The 17,486-nt window shown below is 42.0% G+C and overlaps 1 protein-coding gene across 7 annotated transcripts in view; it reads right to left on the bottom strand.

Annotated features, from left to right (window-relative positions):
- Window positions 1–17,486, bottom strand: part of grin2bb (glutamate receptor, ionotropic, N-methyl D-aspartate 2B, genome duplicate b) — a 222,365-nt gene that overhangs the window by 18,971 nt on the left and 185,908 nt on the right. For all 7 annotated transcript variants that reach the window (XM_070553751.1, XM_070553750.1, XM_070553746.1 and 4 more), the window contains 2 exons: window positions 16,404–16,591; window positions 205–443 (listed from right to left, as the gene is read on the bottom strand). In XM_070553751.1, coding sequence (XP_070409852.1) covers window positions 205–443; window positions 16,404–16,591 — 427 coding nt within the window. The remainder of the gene's footprint in view (window positions 1–204; window positions 444–16,403; window positions 16,592–17,486) is intronic.

The following is a 17,486-nucleotide window of genomic DNA, read 5'->3' as shown; positions in this document are numbered from 1 at the left end:
ATTAAAATCAACAAATGCAAATGCAAGGCTTGATGTGCATTTTGTTGTTGCACAGACAAAAACAGTCACAGGTAAGTCAGGTGAGTCGTCACATCCCCCTGACCAACCCAATATATTTTCACCTCGGCCTGTGATTTTAAAGCCCCTGTGATCTCTGTGAGGAGGACGAAGGCCCAACCTAGAATAAAACCTGGAAACACTCACTCTGCTGATGGAGAAGGTGACCCCGGGCTTTCCTGAACACACGCCCATGAAGCAGAAGCGCAGCTGCCAGTAGAACAAATGTTCACAGATGAACGTAATCAGCGACAGAATCATGGCAGCCCCGAGCATGTAGAAGACCCCCGCCATGTTGTCCACATCCAGCTGGCTGCTCATCACCTCGTTCTTCTCATTGTGGCAGATGCCTGTCAGCCAAAGGGCCTCCAGCTCCTCCATCTCACCTGGAGACACAAAGGTGGTAAGGTGTAGCTTCTACCATGGAGTGAAAAAAAGACTGTACACCTTTTAGTGAATGTGTTTATATAAAACAAATGTCATGCTGAATTATTCTGACTGAAATGGGAGGCTAAATGATGAAAACACATCTAAACGAATTTGTAAGATTTGCATCAACTGGCTGCTGTCATGTTTGATGCTAAACACTCAGCTGCTTCTGCAGTTGAGTGTGTGTGTGTGTGTGTGTGTGTGTGTGTGTGTGTGTGTGTGTGTGTGTGCCTGCGTGCATGTGTGTGTGTGCATGTGCATGTGTGTGTGTCTATGCGTGTGCGCGCATGTGTGTGTGCGTGCAGGCGTGTTTGTGTGTGCATGTGTGCATATGCGTGCCTGTATGTGTGTGTATGTGTGTGCGTGTGTGTGTGCATGCATGTGTCTATGTGTGTGCGTGCATGTGTGTGTGTGTGCAGGCGTGTGTGGGTGTGTGCATGTGTGAGGGTTTGTGTGTGCGTGTGTGTGCGCGCATGTGTGTTTGTGTGTGCATGTGTGCATATGCGTGCCTGTATGTGTGTGTGTATGTGTGTGCGTGTGTGTGTGTGAATGTGTGTGTGTGTGTGTGTGTGTGTGTGTGTGTAAGAGAGAGAGTGTGTGTGTGCATATGCGTGTGTGTGTGTGTGTGTGTAAGAGAGAGAGAGTGTGTGTGTGAATGTGTGTGTGTGTGTGTGTGTTTGTGTAAGAGAGAGAGAGAGTGTGTGTGTGCATGTGTGCATATGCGTGCCTGTATGTGTGTGTATGGGTGTGCGTGTGTGAGTGAATGTGTGTGTGTGTGTGTGTAAGAGAGAGAGAGAGAGTGTGTGTGTGTGTGCATGTGTGCATATGCGTGTGTGTTTGTGTGTGTGTATGTGTGTGTGTGTGAGTGTGTGTGTAAGAGAGAGAGAGTGTGTGTGTGCATATGCGTGCCTGTATGTGTGTGTATGTGTGTGTGTGAGTGTGTGTGTAAGAGAGAGAGAGAGTGTGTGTGTGCATGTGTGCATATGCATGTGCGTTTGTGTGTGTGTGTATGTGTGAGTGTGTGTGCGGCATGCGTGTGTGTTAATGTGTGCATGTGTGCATATGCGTGCCTGTATGTGTGTGTATGTGTGTGCGTGTGTGAGTGAATGTGTGTGTGTGTGTGTGTGTGTGTGTGTGTGTGTGTGTGTGTGTGTGTGTGTGTGTGTAAGAGAGAGAGAGAGAGAGAGAGTGTGTGTGCATGCGTGCATATGCATGTGTGTTTGTGTGTGTGTGTGTGTGTGTGTGGTGTGTAAGAGAGAGAGAGTGTGTGTGTGCATGTCCGTGCATAGGTGTGTATGTGCATGTGTGCATATGCATGTGTGTTTGGGTGTGTGTGTGTGAGAGAGTGCGTGTCTGTGCGGCATGCATGTGTGTGTGAATGTTCTGCCCATAAACATTCTACTATCAGCAGAAGAACACGTGGATGGTGGTTCTGATGGAGCAGGTCATGGACAGTCCTAATGAGCGTAGGTAGAGGAGATGTTGGGCTGTCGGATCCCAGCGATCCTCTCCACTCATCTCATAACCAGCCTTTGCAGCGACTTTTAACGTTAGATGTTAAAACTTAATCCCAGACAGAAGTGCATCAAGACAAAATAAACATATTTGTAGAAATTTGTGGGAATTGAAAATAAAATGTCTTCAGTCAACATAAGAAACAGACACGGATGAACTTTGTAATAAAGAGCAGATAACAGTAACAACCAACTCCATCTTGTTTCCACAGCCGGGCTGATCTTCTCTAACATCTGATCTGAACCATCCATGAGATGCTTCTCTGCCTCCTCCCTGTAAACAGACTCTCCATCATCCTGAATGTGCTCTATGATAGCAGTGATGTCTGCACACTGATGTGAATAATTCTTGATGTGGCACAGCAAAACGCCCAGCACACATCTAGGGAACTGGAGCTCATTCGGATTGGACAGATTGGGGTTGGACAGCAAGAAGGCTTGAACTCCAGCTGTACAGAGGGATGTTCAGGTCCAGTGCTCCCAGTTCATCAATCAGCATTTTACTGTGTAGAAAACTGGATTCAAAGTCTAACTCTGAATCTAGTGCCTCATATCTGGGTTTGATGCCTCAGAGCGGATAACTGGACAGGGATGGGTGGATGGATCATCTCTCGTCAACTCATGCAGCGCTAACCTTGTTGCATGTTCACATATTAATATTTTTATGCATCTGGTTGTAATTAGTTGTTTCATCTATTTCTAGTACCATGACCTCCATGTAGGACCAGAATGTACAAATCTGAGTTTTACAAATGAAAATGTATAAATGATATGTGAAGTATTTCAAAATAAACAAAGAGAAGCACGAAGAGACCAGATTTAAAGTGCAAAATTCACCCAGAAAGGCCCCATTTTTAAATCAGATCCAGTTCAGACGGAGTCTAAAAATTAGGATTTTGCTAATGTTAGATAAAAACTGATATTAACATTATTGAACTAATATTAATGTCTTGACTGTTAAACATCTGGTGTCTTATTAAACGCAGCTTCATCCTTTTTCATCCTGTTTATGGATATCAGGATCCAGTAGGTCTTCAAATTCAAATTCAAATATACTTTATTAATCCCAGAGGGAAATTGATTGCTGTAGTAGCTCAGAATAAAAATAATAATCAAGTCATCAAAGAGTTGTTGTATATTACAATGGCTGTTGGCAGGAAGGATCTCCAGTAGCGGTCAGTGTTGCAGCCAAACTGAAGAAGCCTCTGACTGAAGGCACTCTTCCGCTGTCGGACAGTCTTGTGAAGAGAATGCTCAGGGTTGTCCATCATTTTCTTGATTCTCTGGAGAATCCTTCTTTGCATTATCTCCTCCAGCGGTTCCGAAAATCTGGCTGAGTCCCTGAAAGAGTTCCTCCATCTTGTTGGCCAGTGATCTCACATTGCCCATTATGATCGATGGAAGAGATGGTTTGAATTTCCTCTTTCTCTGTCTCCGTTTTGCTGCTGCTCTGCACCCACGCTTCTTGCGTTTTAGCTCATTTGGGATTTGTGGCTTCAGTTGAGGTATTATTTCAGCCTTCCCAATGTTAATCAGCTGCTCCCGATTGTAAACCATCTTGTTGCCATGGTTACGCATCATAACAAATGCTCAAAAAATGAAAAAAGCTAAAAAATAGCAGTAAAAATCCTCTAAGCCTCACAGCACCAGAAACAGAAAAGTAAAATGTCCAAAAAAATACAGTTTTTCTTGAGAAACTAGAAGAAAAAATGACCCAAGAAAAGGCAAAACTTGCATATAGTCAACAGAGCTACTCCAACATGCAGCCACCCAGAGCAGCGCAGTTCCGGAAAAAAAAAAGAAGGGAGGAGTAGATTTTACGAAGAGGATGACCTTGCCTTGGCACCGACCGCTATCAGTAAAACTCCCTTGAGAAAAGTCTAGCAATGGCTTTGTTGATTTAGGGTGCACCTGGAGAAAGTTTAGACTCCCTTTACTGCTTTCCTGCCTGAGAGTCTAAGGAATGTCAAAATGTGCGTGCGTTAATCTTTGTGCGTGCTTAATAAATCTTAAAGGATCATCGAGGACTCAAGTCACCCCAGCCATAAACTGTTCAGACTACTTCCATCAGGAAGGAGGTTCTGCAGCATCCGGTCCAGAACCAGCAGACTGCTGAACACGGCGCAGACACCTCACCCTCACTACTGAAACGCCAACATTACACACTCCGTACTGTACATTAATGCCACTGTTTTGCACATACCAACCTCTGTATATTTTATATCTCTTATCTTATTGTTTACTTTATTCATTTGTAAAACATGTATATACACACTATACACACACTCACACGCACACACGTAGAAAAATAAAAAAATAAAATACTAGCACACACATTTAGTAATGTGTATACCTTACATACTATACATATTATTACTTAGATTACCCATTTTTATATTTTGCTTGTTTTTTACATTACTGTATTTTTGCACAACTCTGTTGCTGTGAAGCTCGCGCACAAGAATTTCACTCGCATGTACTGTACCAGTGTACCTGCACATGTGACGTGACAATAAAAGTGATTTGATTTGATTTTGAAATGCTTTCGGAGAACGTCAGTCTGATGAGAGTGAACTGCAACCCTTGTTTGGTGTGTATCTTTTCCTCTCCACTTTGCAAAGTCTATATTGATTGTTTATGAATGGTATTGGTGTTGATTGATTACTATAACCCCCTGTGCTTTAAACTTTTCCTAAGGTAATCTTGGATTGATAAAATTACCCAACAGCTGATTTCTCAGAACAGGGCTCAATAACAAACAGACATTCGGCTCTAACACCCCTCACTAACATGTAAGCCTTGCTGAATGAGCGCCCACTGCTGTTACTTCTGAACAGCGTGTCCTTGTTTTATATTTGGCAACGCAATCCAAATAAAAACAACTAAGAACCACACCAGAGTTGGTCTTTTTGTCCTGCCTCACATCCCCAACCCCTTCATCCTTCAGCGTTCTTCTTCTCTTCCTCCTGAATTAGCCTTCCTTCCCACTCCTGTGTGTACATGTGCTTGGCGTGCTGAAGCTCTCCCTCTGCACATGTATCATTACTGTGAGTCAGACTGGGAGCAGCAGACGTGCTCAAGCATCGATGAGTCTGATCTAACCTGGGATGCTGAATGTGCGCCGACAGCCAAACAATCCGCATGGAGTAATGAGGTCATATTGAGTGTGTTGGATTCACGGAAGATGTTTCACTAAAAATGAGCACACACCTCTGATCTCTGGGACTCAAACATGTCAAAACACGTGTGTACACACGCAGCCTACACATGAGAGTATGTCAGGGTCTGAGTCAGTCTGACTCCTAAAGATCTGATCCATGGTGAATGTTTTCTCTGCACTGACCTATTTACCGATCACACGGGCTACAATGGAAAGTGATAGCGTCTTCAGAATAAGATGTGACAGGAGGTAAGCAGCTCAGAGGACGTGAGCCGTTGTTGGATTCTCCGAAGGACAAAAGTTCACTCTAGGAAGCGTTGTTCCTCTTAAATCGAGCCTTTTTTTTTTCCTGAGAAAAGAACAAGTGCTGCCAACGCTCCAGCTGGTCAAACATTTAACAGAGCTCCGTCTCTTTTGCTTTGTTACTTCTGATGAAACAGACAGGTTTTCTCCCAACCACGCCGGAGATGAAGACCTGCTGCAGGACAACAGCTGTGACTTATGAACAGGAGGGTTGAAACTGCCAATTAACTTCACATTTATTTTGTAAATGATAGCTCTGCACATTGTATAGGTATTACTTTATTTATTTATTTATTTATTTATTTATTTATTTATTTATTCATTCATTCATTCGTTCATTTATTTATTTATTTATTTATTTATTTATTTTATCTCAAACCATCGAAAACATCAAATTGCATATGCACTCCCCCATATTCCTGGTGCATAAAACAATTTAAAAATGTGGAATACGATAAACATATGCTGTTGAATGAAACAACACAAAACATACAATAACGTAAAACCATTTGAGAGGGAACTGGAAGAAGCAAAAGCTTATCTAGTCCAGCCCCAATTCAGTTAATAAATCACATTTGCTCACATTAACAAATTTGAAAGAAAAAAAAAACTTTCTTTATGCAGGTCGTTCTATCTTCACCTTGCTACATAAAAAGACAGTTCCAAAACAATTGTTCACATGAATCTACAGAAAAAGAAAACAAAACCAGACAAAGGTGGAATCTCTTAACCACATCCAAGTCAAAATGAAGCAAAAATACCATCAAAACAGAACTCACGCACTGTCTGAGCCCGAGAGTTGTGCTGCGCGTGCATCTGAACATCAGACCACATTTCTGCACATTTTTTTCTGAATAAACACATAAACTGTGCTTTGGAGCTCAATTTTGTGTTAGTGCATGAAAAAAGAGCTCATCACTAAGACGGACCGGTTTTGTAATCCACATGAAGTAATGTGGTATGTGAAAAAACAGTTCCCCTTTCTGATTTTCACAATTTTTTTATTGATAACCTGACTAAATATTTATTTGTTTAACTGTTATTTAAACCAGGTCGGTTGATTGATAACCCATTCTCTTTTACAAAAGTGACCCGGCCAAGTTAAAATCCCGTCACACACTGGTGAATTTACACCTCAGCGTTTGACCCATCCCTGTGGGAGCAGCGGGCTGCAGCAGTGGCTGCGCTCGGGAACTTTTTGGTGGTTTAAGAGCAGAACACAAGAAAACAAAGATGATATAACACGATTAAAGCACATACAATTACAGAAGTAGAGGCTGTTTTTATATTGTTATTGCCTTCATTGAGAGAAAACAGCTATCCAAACCAACATGGCTCCATGTTAACTGTTAACTTGTAAAATGTAATAAAACAGAACTGGGTTCAGTTGCACCAGCAACACCCAGACCCTACTGTCATCAGTCCTGAAGACTTGAGCAGTTTGACAACATGAAGGAGGGTAAAAGATCTTAAAATGTAGCACAGCATATCTTCTTTAACGTAGCTCTAAAGAAAAATAAACCAAAAGAACATCTGAAGCCCTGCAGAGCTCACTTAGTCCTTTTTACTAAACACACCGTGCCGGCAAATCAGCGTAGCATTACCACAATGGTGTGTGTTATGGAGAACGGAGATTGTGCCTTGGTGCAACAGAAGGAGGTGTCACGATCACGTGGGGAGCTACTGCCGAGCTCCGGCCGGCAACTACATTGAAAATGAATGTGCGGAGACTGCACACGGACAGACACCTTTAGGAGCAGCTTGTTAAAAATACATAACAATCGTGGCTTCGATCAAATAAAAAGCAAGTTGTGTCCAAGATAAACGGAAGTCCACACAGCGCAGAGAACGCCCCTTTATGCTGCTATTATGCAATATTTTATAATAAGGACATGATTGTGCCACATTACCGCCACGGTCTGACCACTTATAAACGCCCTAAGGCTCCCTGATGCCGTCGTGGTGTTGTGGCAAATTGAATGAATTGTTTTGTAAAAACAGCTTTGATTAAAGATAAGGTCAGAGGTCACGATTCAACAATAAGAAAAAGATAGCGGGCGTTTCTCAATGTCATAACGCCTTGCTTACGAGGACACTGCCTTTCCTTGCTCAAAGAAAATGGTTAAATAGTTAACTTTACCTGACACATCAGGCAAAGTTATGTTTTATACGTAAAAGTTTCAATATAAATGTATGATGAGCCTTTTACTTTTTAATTGTGTATACAGCACAAGCTAGTTTGGACACAACTTCTTATTCAATGTGTTTTCTTTATTTGGTAAATGGTAAATGGTAAATGGCCTGTATTTGATATAGCACCTTCTAGAGTCCTGGAACCCCCCAAGGTGCTTTACAACACAATCGGTCATTCACTCATTCCTCACACATCCACACACTGGTGGGGATGAGCTACAATGTAGCCACAGCTGCCCTGGGGCGCACTGACAGAGGCGAGGCTGCCGAGCACAGGCACCACCGGTCCCTCCGACTACCACCAGCAGGCATGGTGGGTTAAGTGTCTTGCCCAAGGACACAATGACAGTGACAGACTGAGCGGGGCTCGAACCTGCAACTTTCCGATTACAGGGCGAGCACTTAACTCCTGTGCCACCGTTGCCCTTCATGACCATTTACATTGGGAGATTCTCACTGAAGGCATCAAAACTATCAATAAACACAAGTGGTGTTATGTACTAAAACAAAAAAGGTGAAATAACTGAAAACATGTTTTATATTCTATTATCTTCAAAATAGCCACCCTTTGCTCCAATTACTGCTTTGCACACCCTTGGCATTCTCCTGATGAGCTTCAGAAGGAAGTCACCTGAAATGGTTTTCCAACAGTTTTGAAGGAGTTCCCAGAGATGTTTAGCACTTGTTGGCCTCTCTGTAAATGGTCATGGCCATGACAATGAAGAAAACACATTGAATGAGAAGGTGTGTCCAAACTTTTGGCCTGTATTGTATTTTGGTTTAAATAAATATTACGAGTTGCTAGCCACCGAAGCTGCAGCTACTAACTACTAACCAATCATAGACAACTGCTTTGGATCTAAAACGTTTTAGATATCAGCCTGATAGCTACGACCAGTTGACTTAAATTGAAACTGGAAATTTCCTGGCGCCAAGGCGTTTCCTGTTTCCTGTTTTCAGTGTTGCACTACATGTAGCTGTTTGGTGTTTGGGGCTCGCTAAAACTGATTTAATTTCTCTGTACTAAGATATCTCTGAGTTATTGTAGCACATAAGCACGCTAAAACACACATTTTCTGTTGTTCCACCTAGCTTTTAGGGAACCATTTGAGTTTGCACACAGTTTATTTGGTGTTGAACAGTTTGCTGTCCAGTTAGCTTAGCCTCAGCACGGCTATGGCTACTTCTGTCTCTGCTTCTCCGTCTCCTATCTCTTGCTCTCTGTGTCAGATGTTTAGTTACTCCTCTGCCTCCTTTAGCGATAATGGTACGTGTAATAAATGTAACATTTTTGTAGCTTTGGAGGCGAGGGTGTCGGAATTGAAGGCCCGGCTCCGCGCTGTTGAAAAGCCCGTAAACAGCCATAGCTAGCACGGGGCTAACTAGCTTAGAACCACCCCGTAGCGACCCTCCAGCAGAACCTGAGCAGCTGGGACCTCAGGCAGGCTGGGTGACGGTACGCAGGAAGCATAGAACTCAGCCCGTGGGCCCCCACCAACCCGTCCACGTTTCTAATAGATTTTCCCCGCTCAGTGACGCACCCACTGAAGAGCCGACTCTGATCATTGGCAGCTCCATAGTCAGAAACGTGGCATTAGAGACTCCAGCAACCATAGTTAAATGTTTACCTGGGGCCAGAGCGGGCGACATTAAATCTTATCTGAAACTGCTGGCTAAGGATAAGCGTAAATACAGTAAGATTGTTATTCACGCTGGCGGTAACGACACCCGGTTACACCAATCGGAGGTCACTAAAATTAATGTTGCTTCGGTGTGTAAGTTTGCCAAAACAATGTCAGACTCCGTAATTTTCAGCGGGCCCTCTGCCTGATCGGACCAGTGACGACATGTTTAGCCACATGCTGTCCTTCAACCGCTGACTGTCTAGGTGGTGTCCTGAAAACAACGTGGGCTACATTGATAATTGGAAAACTTTTGGGGGAAAACCTGGTCTGATGCAAAGAGACGGCATCCATCCCTCTTTGGATGGAGCAGCTCTTCTTTCTAGGAATATGGCCAGTTTTATTAGTCCTCCATGAGGGTCCAGACCAGGAAGCAGAGTCGTAGTTTAACACACCCCTCTGCAGCTTCTGTACTGTTACCCACCCACTACCCCATAGAGACAGTGTCCTGCCCACGGCCAAAATCACACAGATTAAATATCAGGCTTAATAAAGCAAATCATGGAAATCTCATAAATATTAGAACAAATTCAACTGAGCAGAAAACTAGAAAAATTAAATGTGGGTTATTGAATATTAGATCTATTTTTTCTAAGACTTTGTTAGTTAATGACTTGATTTGTGATAATCAGATTTCTTTGCTCTCTCTCACAGAATCCTGGCTGCAGCAAGAGGACTATGCTAGCTTAAATGAGTCGACTCCTTTAAATTATTTAAATCATCATATTGCTTGAAGTACAGGGCAAGGAGGAGGGGTAGCAACCATTTTTCATTCGGACTTATTAATCAGTCCCTTACCAATTAATAGCTACAGTTCGTTCGCACATCTTATTCTTAGTTTTCCTAATCCAGATTGCAAAACTGTGAAACCACTCTTGTTTGTAGTTTTATATCGTCCACCAGGCCCTTACTCTGAGTTTTTGGATCAGATCTCTGATTTTTTATCTGATTTGGTGCTAAATACTGATAAGGTCAATTTAGTGGGGGATTTTAACATACATGTGGACATTGAAAATGATAGCCTCAATGTAGCCTTTAGTAATATCCTAGACTCAATTGGTTTTACACAAAGAATACATAGCTCCACCCACTCCTGCCATCATACATTGGACCTTGTGCTGACTTATGGCATAGAGTGTGAGGAAATAACGATCTTTCCACATAATCCAGTCCTCTCGGACCACTTTCTGATAACCTTTGAGTTTTTTATAACTGAGTTCTCGAGACATGAAAGTAAATTTCACTATAGTCGGTCTCTATCTGACAACGCTGTTGCATCTTTTAAATCAACTGTTCCATCTTTACTGTCCTCTGCATCTCAGAGGAATGTAGCAGAGGGCAATATTTTCATTTCTAGCCCCTCACAAATTGATGTCTTAGTTCATAATGTTACTTCATCTTTACGTGTGGCATTAGATGATGCTGCCCCTTTAAAAAAGAAGGTAATTAGGGACAGGAAGTCTGATCCCTGGTTTAATTCTCATTTACGAGCTTTAAAACAAAACTCTAGAAAATTGGAGAGAACATGGCACTCTACGCACCATGAGGAGGCCTACCTATCCTGGAAAAATAGTCTTGTGCTTTATAAAAATAAGCTTTGACAAACTAGAACTGCTTGTTTCTCAGCATTAATTGAGGAGAATAAGAATAATCCTAAATTTATTTTCAGTACAGTTGCTAAACTTACACAGAATCATAGCTCTGAGCCATCTATTCCCTTAGCCCTCAGCAGCAATGACTTCATGGGATTTTTTACAAGTAAAATTAATTCTATTAGAAACAAAATCTTTAGCATCCTCCCTAATGCGATTTCTTCTTCCTCAGTAAGTGAGGCAGCATCAGAGGTAACTGTAGAACCTCATCTGTGTTTGACCCGTTTGGATCCAGTTGAGCTCTCAGAGTTATCAAAAATATTAGCTTCATCTAAACCTTCAACTTGCATTTTGGATCCAATCCCAACCAAATTATTTAAAGAAGCATTTCCTTTGGTTACTGCCCCCATTCATGATATAATCAATCTATCCTTAGTAAATGGGTACGTACCACAAGATTTTAAGGTTGCTGTAATCAAACCTTCACTTAAGAAGCCTTCTCTGGATCCAGATGACCCAATGAATTATAGACCAATATCTAACCTTCCATTTTTATCCAAAGTCCTGGAGAAAATAGTGGCCATCCAAGTATGTGAGCATTTAAACACCAATGCTCTGTTTGAGGCATTTCAGTCTGGTTTTAGAGAGTATCACAGCACTGAAACTGTGTTAGTGAGAGTTACAAATGATATTCTCATGGCGTCAGATAAGAATCTTGTGTCTGTTCTAGTCTTGTTAGATGTCAGTGCTGCTTTTGACACAGTTGACCACAATGTTTTTGTAGAAAGACTTGAACATGTTGTAGGGATCAAAGGAACAGCGCTAGGCTGGTTTAAATCCTACCTGTCTGACAGATTTCATTTTGTAAATGTACATGACAAATCGTCTTCATACTCCAGGGTTACTTGTGGAGTACCACAAGGTTCAGTGCTTAGACCAATTCTTTTTACTATATATATGCTCCCAATTGGTAAAATCATTAGAAAGCATGGGATAAACTTTCACTGTTATGCTGACGATACTCTGTTATATTTATCCATTAACCCTGATGAACCTAATCGGTTGGGTAGATTACAGGCTTGTCTTGAAGACATGAAAAATTGGATGACTCTAAACGTTTTGCTTTTAAATCAAGACAAGACGGAAGTTCTCATCTTTGGACCAGAAATCCAGAAAAGGAAATTGCTTAGTCAGTCACCTGACCTGAATGGCGTTAAATTAGTCTCCGAGAACAAAGTAAGGAACCTTGGTGTTATTTTTGACCAGGACATGTCATTCAAATCCCAGGTTAAACTGTTTTGTAGGATTTCCTTTTTCCACCTTCGGAATATTGCTAAGATTAGAAGCATCCTTTCCAGGAGTGATGCTGAAAAACTAGTTCATGCATTTATTATATCAAGACTGGATTACTGTAATTCATTACTCTCAGGAAGTCCACAGAGTGTAGTTAAAAGTATTCATCTAGTCTAAAATGCTGCAGCTAGAGTTCTGATGAGAATTAAAAAGAGAGATCATATCTCTCCTGTCTCAGCTTCCCTACATTGGCTACCTGTTAAATTCAGAATAGATTTTAAGATCCTTCTTCTCACATATAAAGCTCTTAATAATCAAGCTCCATTATACATCAGTGTCTTGATTGTTCCATATGTTCCTAACCGAGCACTTCGCTCTCAGACTGTAGGTTTACTGGTGGTTCCCAGAATATCTAAAATTAGGATTGAAGGCAGATATTTTAGTTATCAGGCTCCTCTCCTGTGGAACCAGCTCCCAGCTTTAGTCCGTGAGGCAGACACTTTGTCTACTTTTAAGAATAAGCTTAAAACATTTTTATTTGATAGGGCTTATAGTTAAAATCTGATGTTAGCCTAAATCTGGACAAGTGGGGGAGTAGAGGGAGGTGGAGTGTACAGTCGGTAAAGACGGCTCTCCCTTGCCCTGCCTCCAACATGCCTACATCTAAAAAGGCTTGGTTATCCAGAGTTATCTCTGTAGTTATGCTGCTATAGGCTTAGACTGCTGGAGGATACACTGACCACTTTTCACACTCTACTACTTTCTTCTACAATCTGCTCTTTAACTGTATTATTGCCTGCTATTTCAGCTGTTAACTTTATTTTTTATCTGTGTTTTTCTACCCAGAGGAAGCTACGGTGATGTTCTGCTGAGCTGTGGTGGCCTCATGGAGGGGGCCATCGTCTAGCACACTGCTGCTAACCACTAAAAAAATTCTCCCTCTCCTGATAATAACTTTTTGCTTTCCTTGACGTTGGATGTGCTACTACTAGTTTATCCGTTTAATTATAGATCCACTAGGATAAATACAATAAAGTTTATCTCTCACCAAATAGAATATTTACTAAGCAATCACGGTGTAACCATGGACACACTGCTGTGTGTGTGTGTGTGTGTGTGTGTGTGTGTGTGTGTGTGTGTGTGTGTGAATTGGAATGTTTATTATGTGAAGTGCCTTGAGATGACTTGTCGTGATTTGGCGCTATATAAATAAAACTGAATTGAATTGAAATTTGCCTCCGAAGTAGCTGCTGGCTCCTGATCCACCGTCCTTTTGAAACTACCGTGCTGTATTCTGGGAAACATTTAACTAAGATAAGGCAACTAGACAGCTCGCATGTATCCTTGGTCACTTAGTTAAATGGCAGACAAAAGGAGAATAGACGCCTCGGTAGCCCATGAATATTTCCTTGGGGGGTTCCTGATGACACATCTCTTAGCCAACTGGGGTGGGACCAAGGTATCAAGGGGAGGCTCCTTGACATTCAGAAACACCCAAGGAGTCTAAACTAGTCTCCATTTCTAGGTCTAAACCCTCTTCTTGACCAAAAGCTTAGAAATCCATCTGAAAACTTCCCAAAAACAACTTGATGTAAGTATTCAGTGGACTAATGAGACAAAAGTGGAACTGTCTTGAAGATGTGCATGTCATCTGATGGAGAATGTCTGACCTTTGACCTTTAACCCTCCAACGTGTCTGAAGTAGAACAATTCTAACATCTGAAACCATCAGAGTCTTAAAGGTTCTCTTTGTACCACAGATTCATGTACGTATGAATCTGCTCTTCCATTATTAAATAAAACAATCGTTTTAAAAACAGCTTTTCCATTTAGCCAGGTTATCTTTGTCTGACACCGACACATTGCTGATTTAAAACATTTAAATGGGAAAAAATAAAACACAAAAACTTTTCTAAAGAGGCCAATCCTGTTCCACAGCGCTGAACTGTACAGGAAGTGTTTGTGGTGATGGTTCATCTATTCAGACAGCAGATTTGTAAAAACGTTTTCCTCTGAGTTCAGGAGTGTGGGTAAACCACTAATATCCCAACAGTTTTGGCCATTCAACAATCCTCGACTGACGCAGCTCTGCAGAAGCGTTTAGGCTGCCACGTAGCAGGAACTGGCTGTGCCCTGTCTGTCCACGCTGGGTCTGCCTCACACATTCAGCTGTGTGTCTGCCTCAGCTGACAGACCAAAGAAGTGACAACAAAGGGCCCCATTCTGTCGCCACACACACACACACACACACACACACACACACACACACACACACACACACACACACACACACACACACACACACACACACACACACACACACACACACACACACACACACACACACACACACACACACACACACACACACACAGGTAAACAGCAACAAAACAGCCCTTAGAGAGAATCTACTGATCCAAGCTGGTGCATGGATCCATTCATTTCATCCGGTGTCACCGATCTCACTATTACGTTTACGTTTGTGTAACTTATTGTTTTTACGATGAATTTTAACGTCAAATGAAACAGCTGTAGTTCAAATCCAACTTCGTGACCTTATTTGATGTAAGAATGAAAATTATACGCCGCCCGGCCCAAAAAAAGTCACCATTTGGATTTAACTAAGCAAGCAGGTAGGAGCTTCCTGGTGGATCATTTATCTTTCAGCTGCTACAAGTTATTTAACCCCAACTGGTGCAACGAGTTGCTTCTCTTTTCTAAAACAAACACGTGGAAAGACACGTTTGATGGTCGTGGAAAAGAATATGATCAAATCAGCCATCAGTAAAATTCAATGCACACAAGCCAAAAAGAGCAAGCAAAGACACCGATTTGTTTTTTTATAGAAACTGTGAAACAACCCTTGGGCAGCTGAGCTGTGATGCAAGCTGTGAGATTAAAACTGTGTTCTCCCTTAAAATAAACTGAAATATGAAACTGTTTGCGAAGTTCATTTAAAATGTGCTTACCATACAGTCAAAGTGTAAATAAATTATAGATTGGGCTTTAATAATGTTTATTTAAACCAAAGCCTGTTCATAGATTCAAGCTCAAAACAAAAAGTGTTCTTCTGAAATAATTTATGAAGTTCTAAGATTAAATCTAATAAAACAATCAGAGATTTCGTCATTTTGAACCCCGCCACACGAAGCCTCCCAAAAGCAGGGAAAGCTGGACATTTTTGACATGTTTTTAATATTTAACAGTTTTTCTACCATTTGGGGAAATCCTCATCATAATAAACTCACAAGCACACTGCAAGCACGGCACTGCGATGAGGTTTTCTCACAGCCGTTAGTCATCAGATGCTTTAATAAGAGACAGTATTCAACCTGCTCCCTCATAAATATTCACACAGACTAGTGTAGAGTTAGCACCAGAACATATGAAGAGATGCTAAAGCATTCATTTATACACAGATAAATGTGCAAGATGTGATCACACACACGCCTACGGCCGTCACCGGCACCCATCCACCACATCAGGTGAAGATCTCAGGGATTTTTCACCAACAGGAAGCACATCTGTCAAACAGCTGCTGTTACGCTCGCATCAATCAGGGGGAAAATAAACGGACTTTAACATTTAAAGTCTTTCCCTCCTGAGTCGCTACATTACAAACGGTGTTTATCTCAGCAACCTGACAGCGAATGGATGTAAATAAGGGTTTCTTCTTTCTAAATGTGTCGTGTTTTATAATTCTTCAGAGTTTCCTGCATGGACGTAATTTTTTGTGGGGGACAGGGGGGACATGTCCCCCCCACTTTTTCCAAACTCAAGCTTTGACCCTTGTACTTTTTACCATCCAAAAACAATATTACGCTATATTAAATTGACACTGGTTGAGCTCTAGGACCAAGCAGAAAACAACCATTTGTGTTGAAGCCTGTTTCCCATTAGAGCATACTGTAAAGACCCCCCCCCCCCACCCGTGCCCCCCCCCCCCCCCCACTTCTAAAGGGAAAATTACGTCCATGGTTTCCTGAGTAGCTCAACACCACAGATCAAACCCTAGAGCCATCAGGCTCAGGTTTGATCCTGCAGCCCCAACAGCCTCTCTGACCTTTACTCACAACGATTCTCGTGCTTTCAAATTTAAATGAGCAGTGCACAAATTAGAGCCACAGCAGCTTATTTGTGTGTACATCTCCTTTGTTCTTTGAGGATTTTAAATCCGTACCGTCTCCAAACAGCATCAGAATGGCCAGATCCACCGCTCGCTTCCAGCCCGAGTCTTTCTGGATGGCGATGCCATAACCGGTGGAGGCGAACACTTTGCCACTGCCGATCGTCACCAGCTTACAGCCCTCGTCTCTGCCAGCCATGTAGTTCAGGACGGCAGCATCGTAGATGAAGGCGTCCAGTTTGCTGCAAAGCACGAGAAGCGTGTTGGTGCTGTGGAGCCATTCACGTCTGTTTAATAAAATCAGCCAATCTGTCGTCAAGGGTAATTCAAAAGTCATCACTATGATTGACTGGTTTAAAACATATTTCATTATTTTTCTTCTATTTCCTGTCAAGCATCCTAAAGTAACTGAGCTGCTGAACCAAGGGAAGCTAACAGAGTAAAATTTGCCCTTTAATCCTTGCAGAGAAGAAACTCTACTAAACACCAGCAGTTAAAGGGGCAGTTCAGACGTTTTAAAGTGGCTTTCTAAGGACAATTAACATTCAACCTGCTGCTGGAAGCACTTTGAAAAGGCCTCAGTTTGGAGAAATAGAGATTCACACAGACTTAACTAAACAGGTAGGAGCTGTTTTCGACATGATTAATTACCACAACGTGATTATAATCTCAGAAATGCCACAACAGTTCATATTGACAGAATTTCACGAAACCATCATGCATGGTTACGTGATGCACTGTAACTGCAGTAACACAGTTTACTGGTGTAATGGGAAATTGGTGTGAGTGTCGGTACCGAATTCGGTACTTTTTAAGATACCGACCGAAATCCATAGTACCGACCGAGCACCGATTCACGTCATTTCAAACGGTGCCTCATTTCGGTACCTGTCCTTCATAACGAGAACTTGCCAAGACAGCTGCGCATGCGCAAGAGCGTTATGTCGTCGCTCGCTGCGAGCCAGTTGTAAACAGAGCAGCATGGTAGAAAGAACGCACGCTAACGCTTGGGTCCACTTCACTAAATGTGATGGGTAACTGGGTGATGATGAAACCAACGACAACGATCTAAGTGAGACATCCTCATCTTAATTTGCTCCGGTAGGTAAATAAAATGTTTAAGATAATGTTAGCTTG

The sequence above is a fragment of the Nothobranchius furzeri genome, chromosome 7, assembly GCF_043380555.1.
Source record: "Nothobranchius furzeri strain GRZ-AD chromosome 7, NfurGRZ-RIMD1, whole genome shotgun sequence".
Classification (NCBI taxonomy): Eukaryota; Metazoa; Chordata; class Actinopteri; order Cyprinodontiformes; family Nothobranchiidae; genus Nothobranchius; species Nothobranchius furzeri.
The sequence above is the reverse complement of the archived record's forward strand: the minus strand, read 5'-3'. Positions and strand labels throughout refer to the sequence as shown.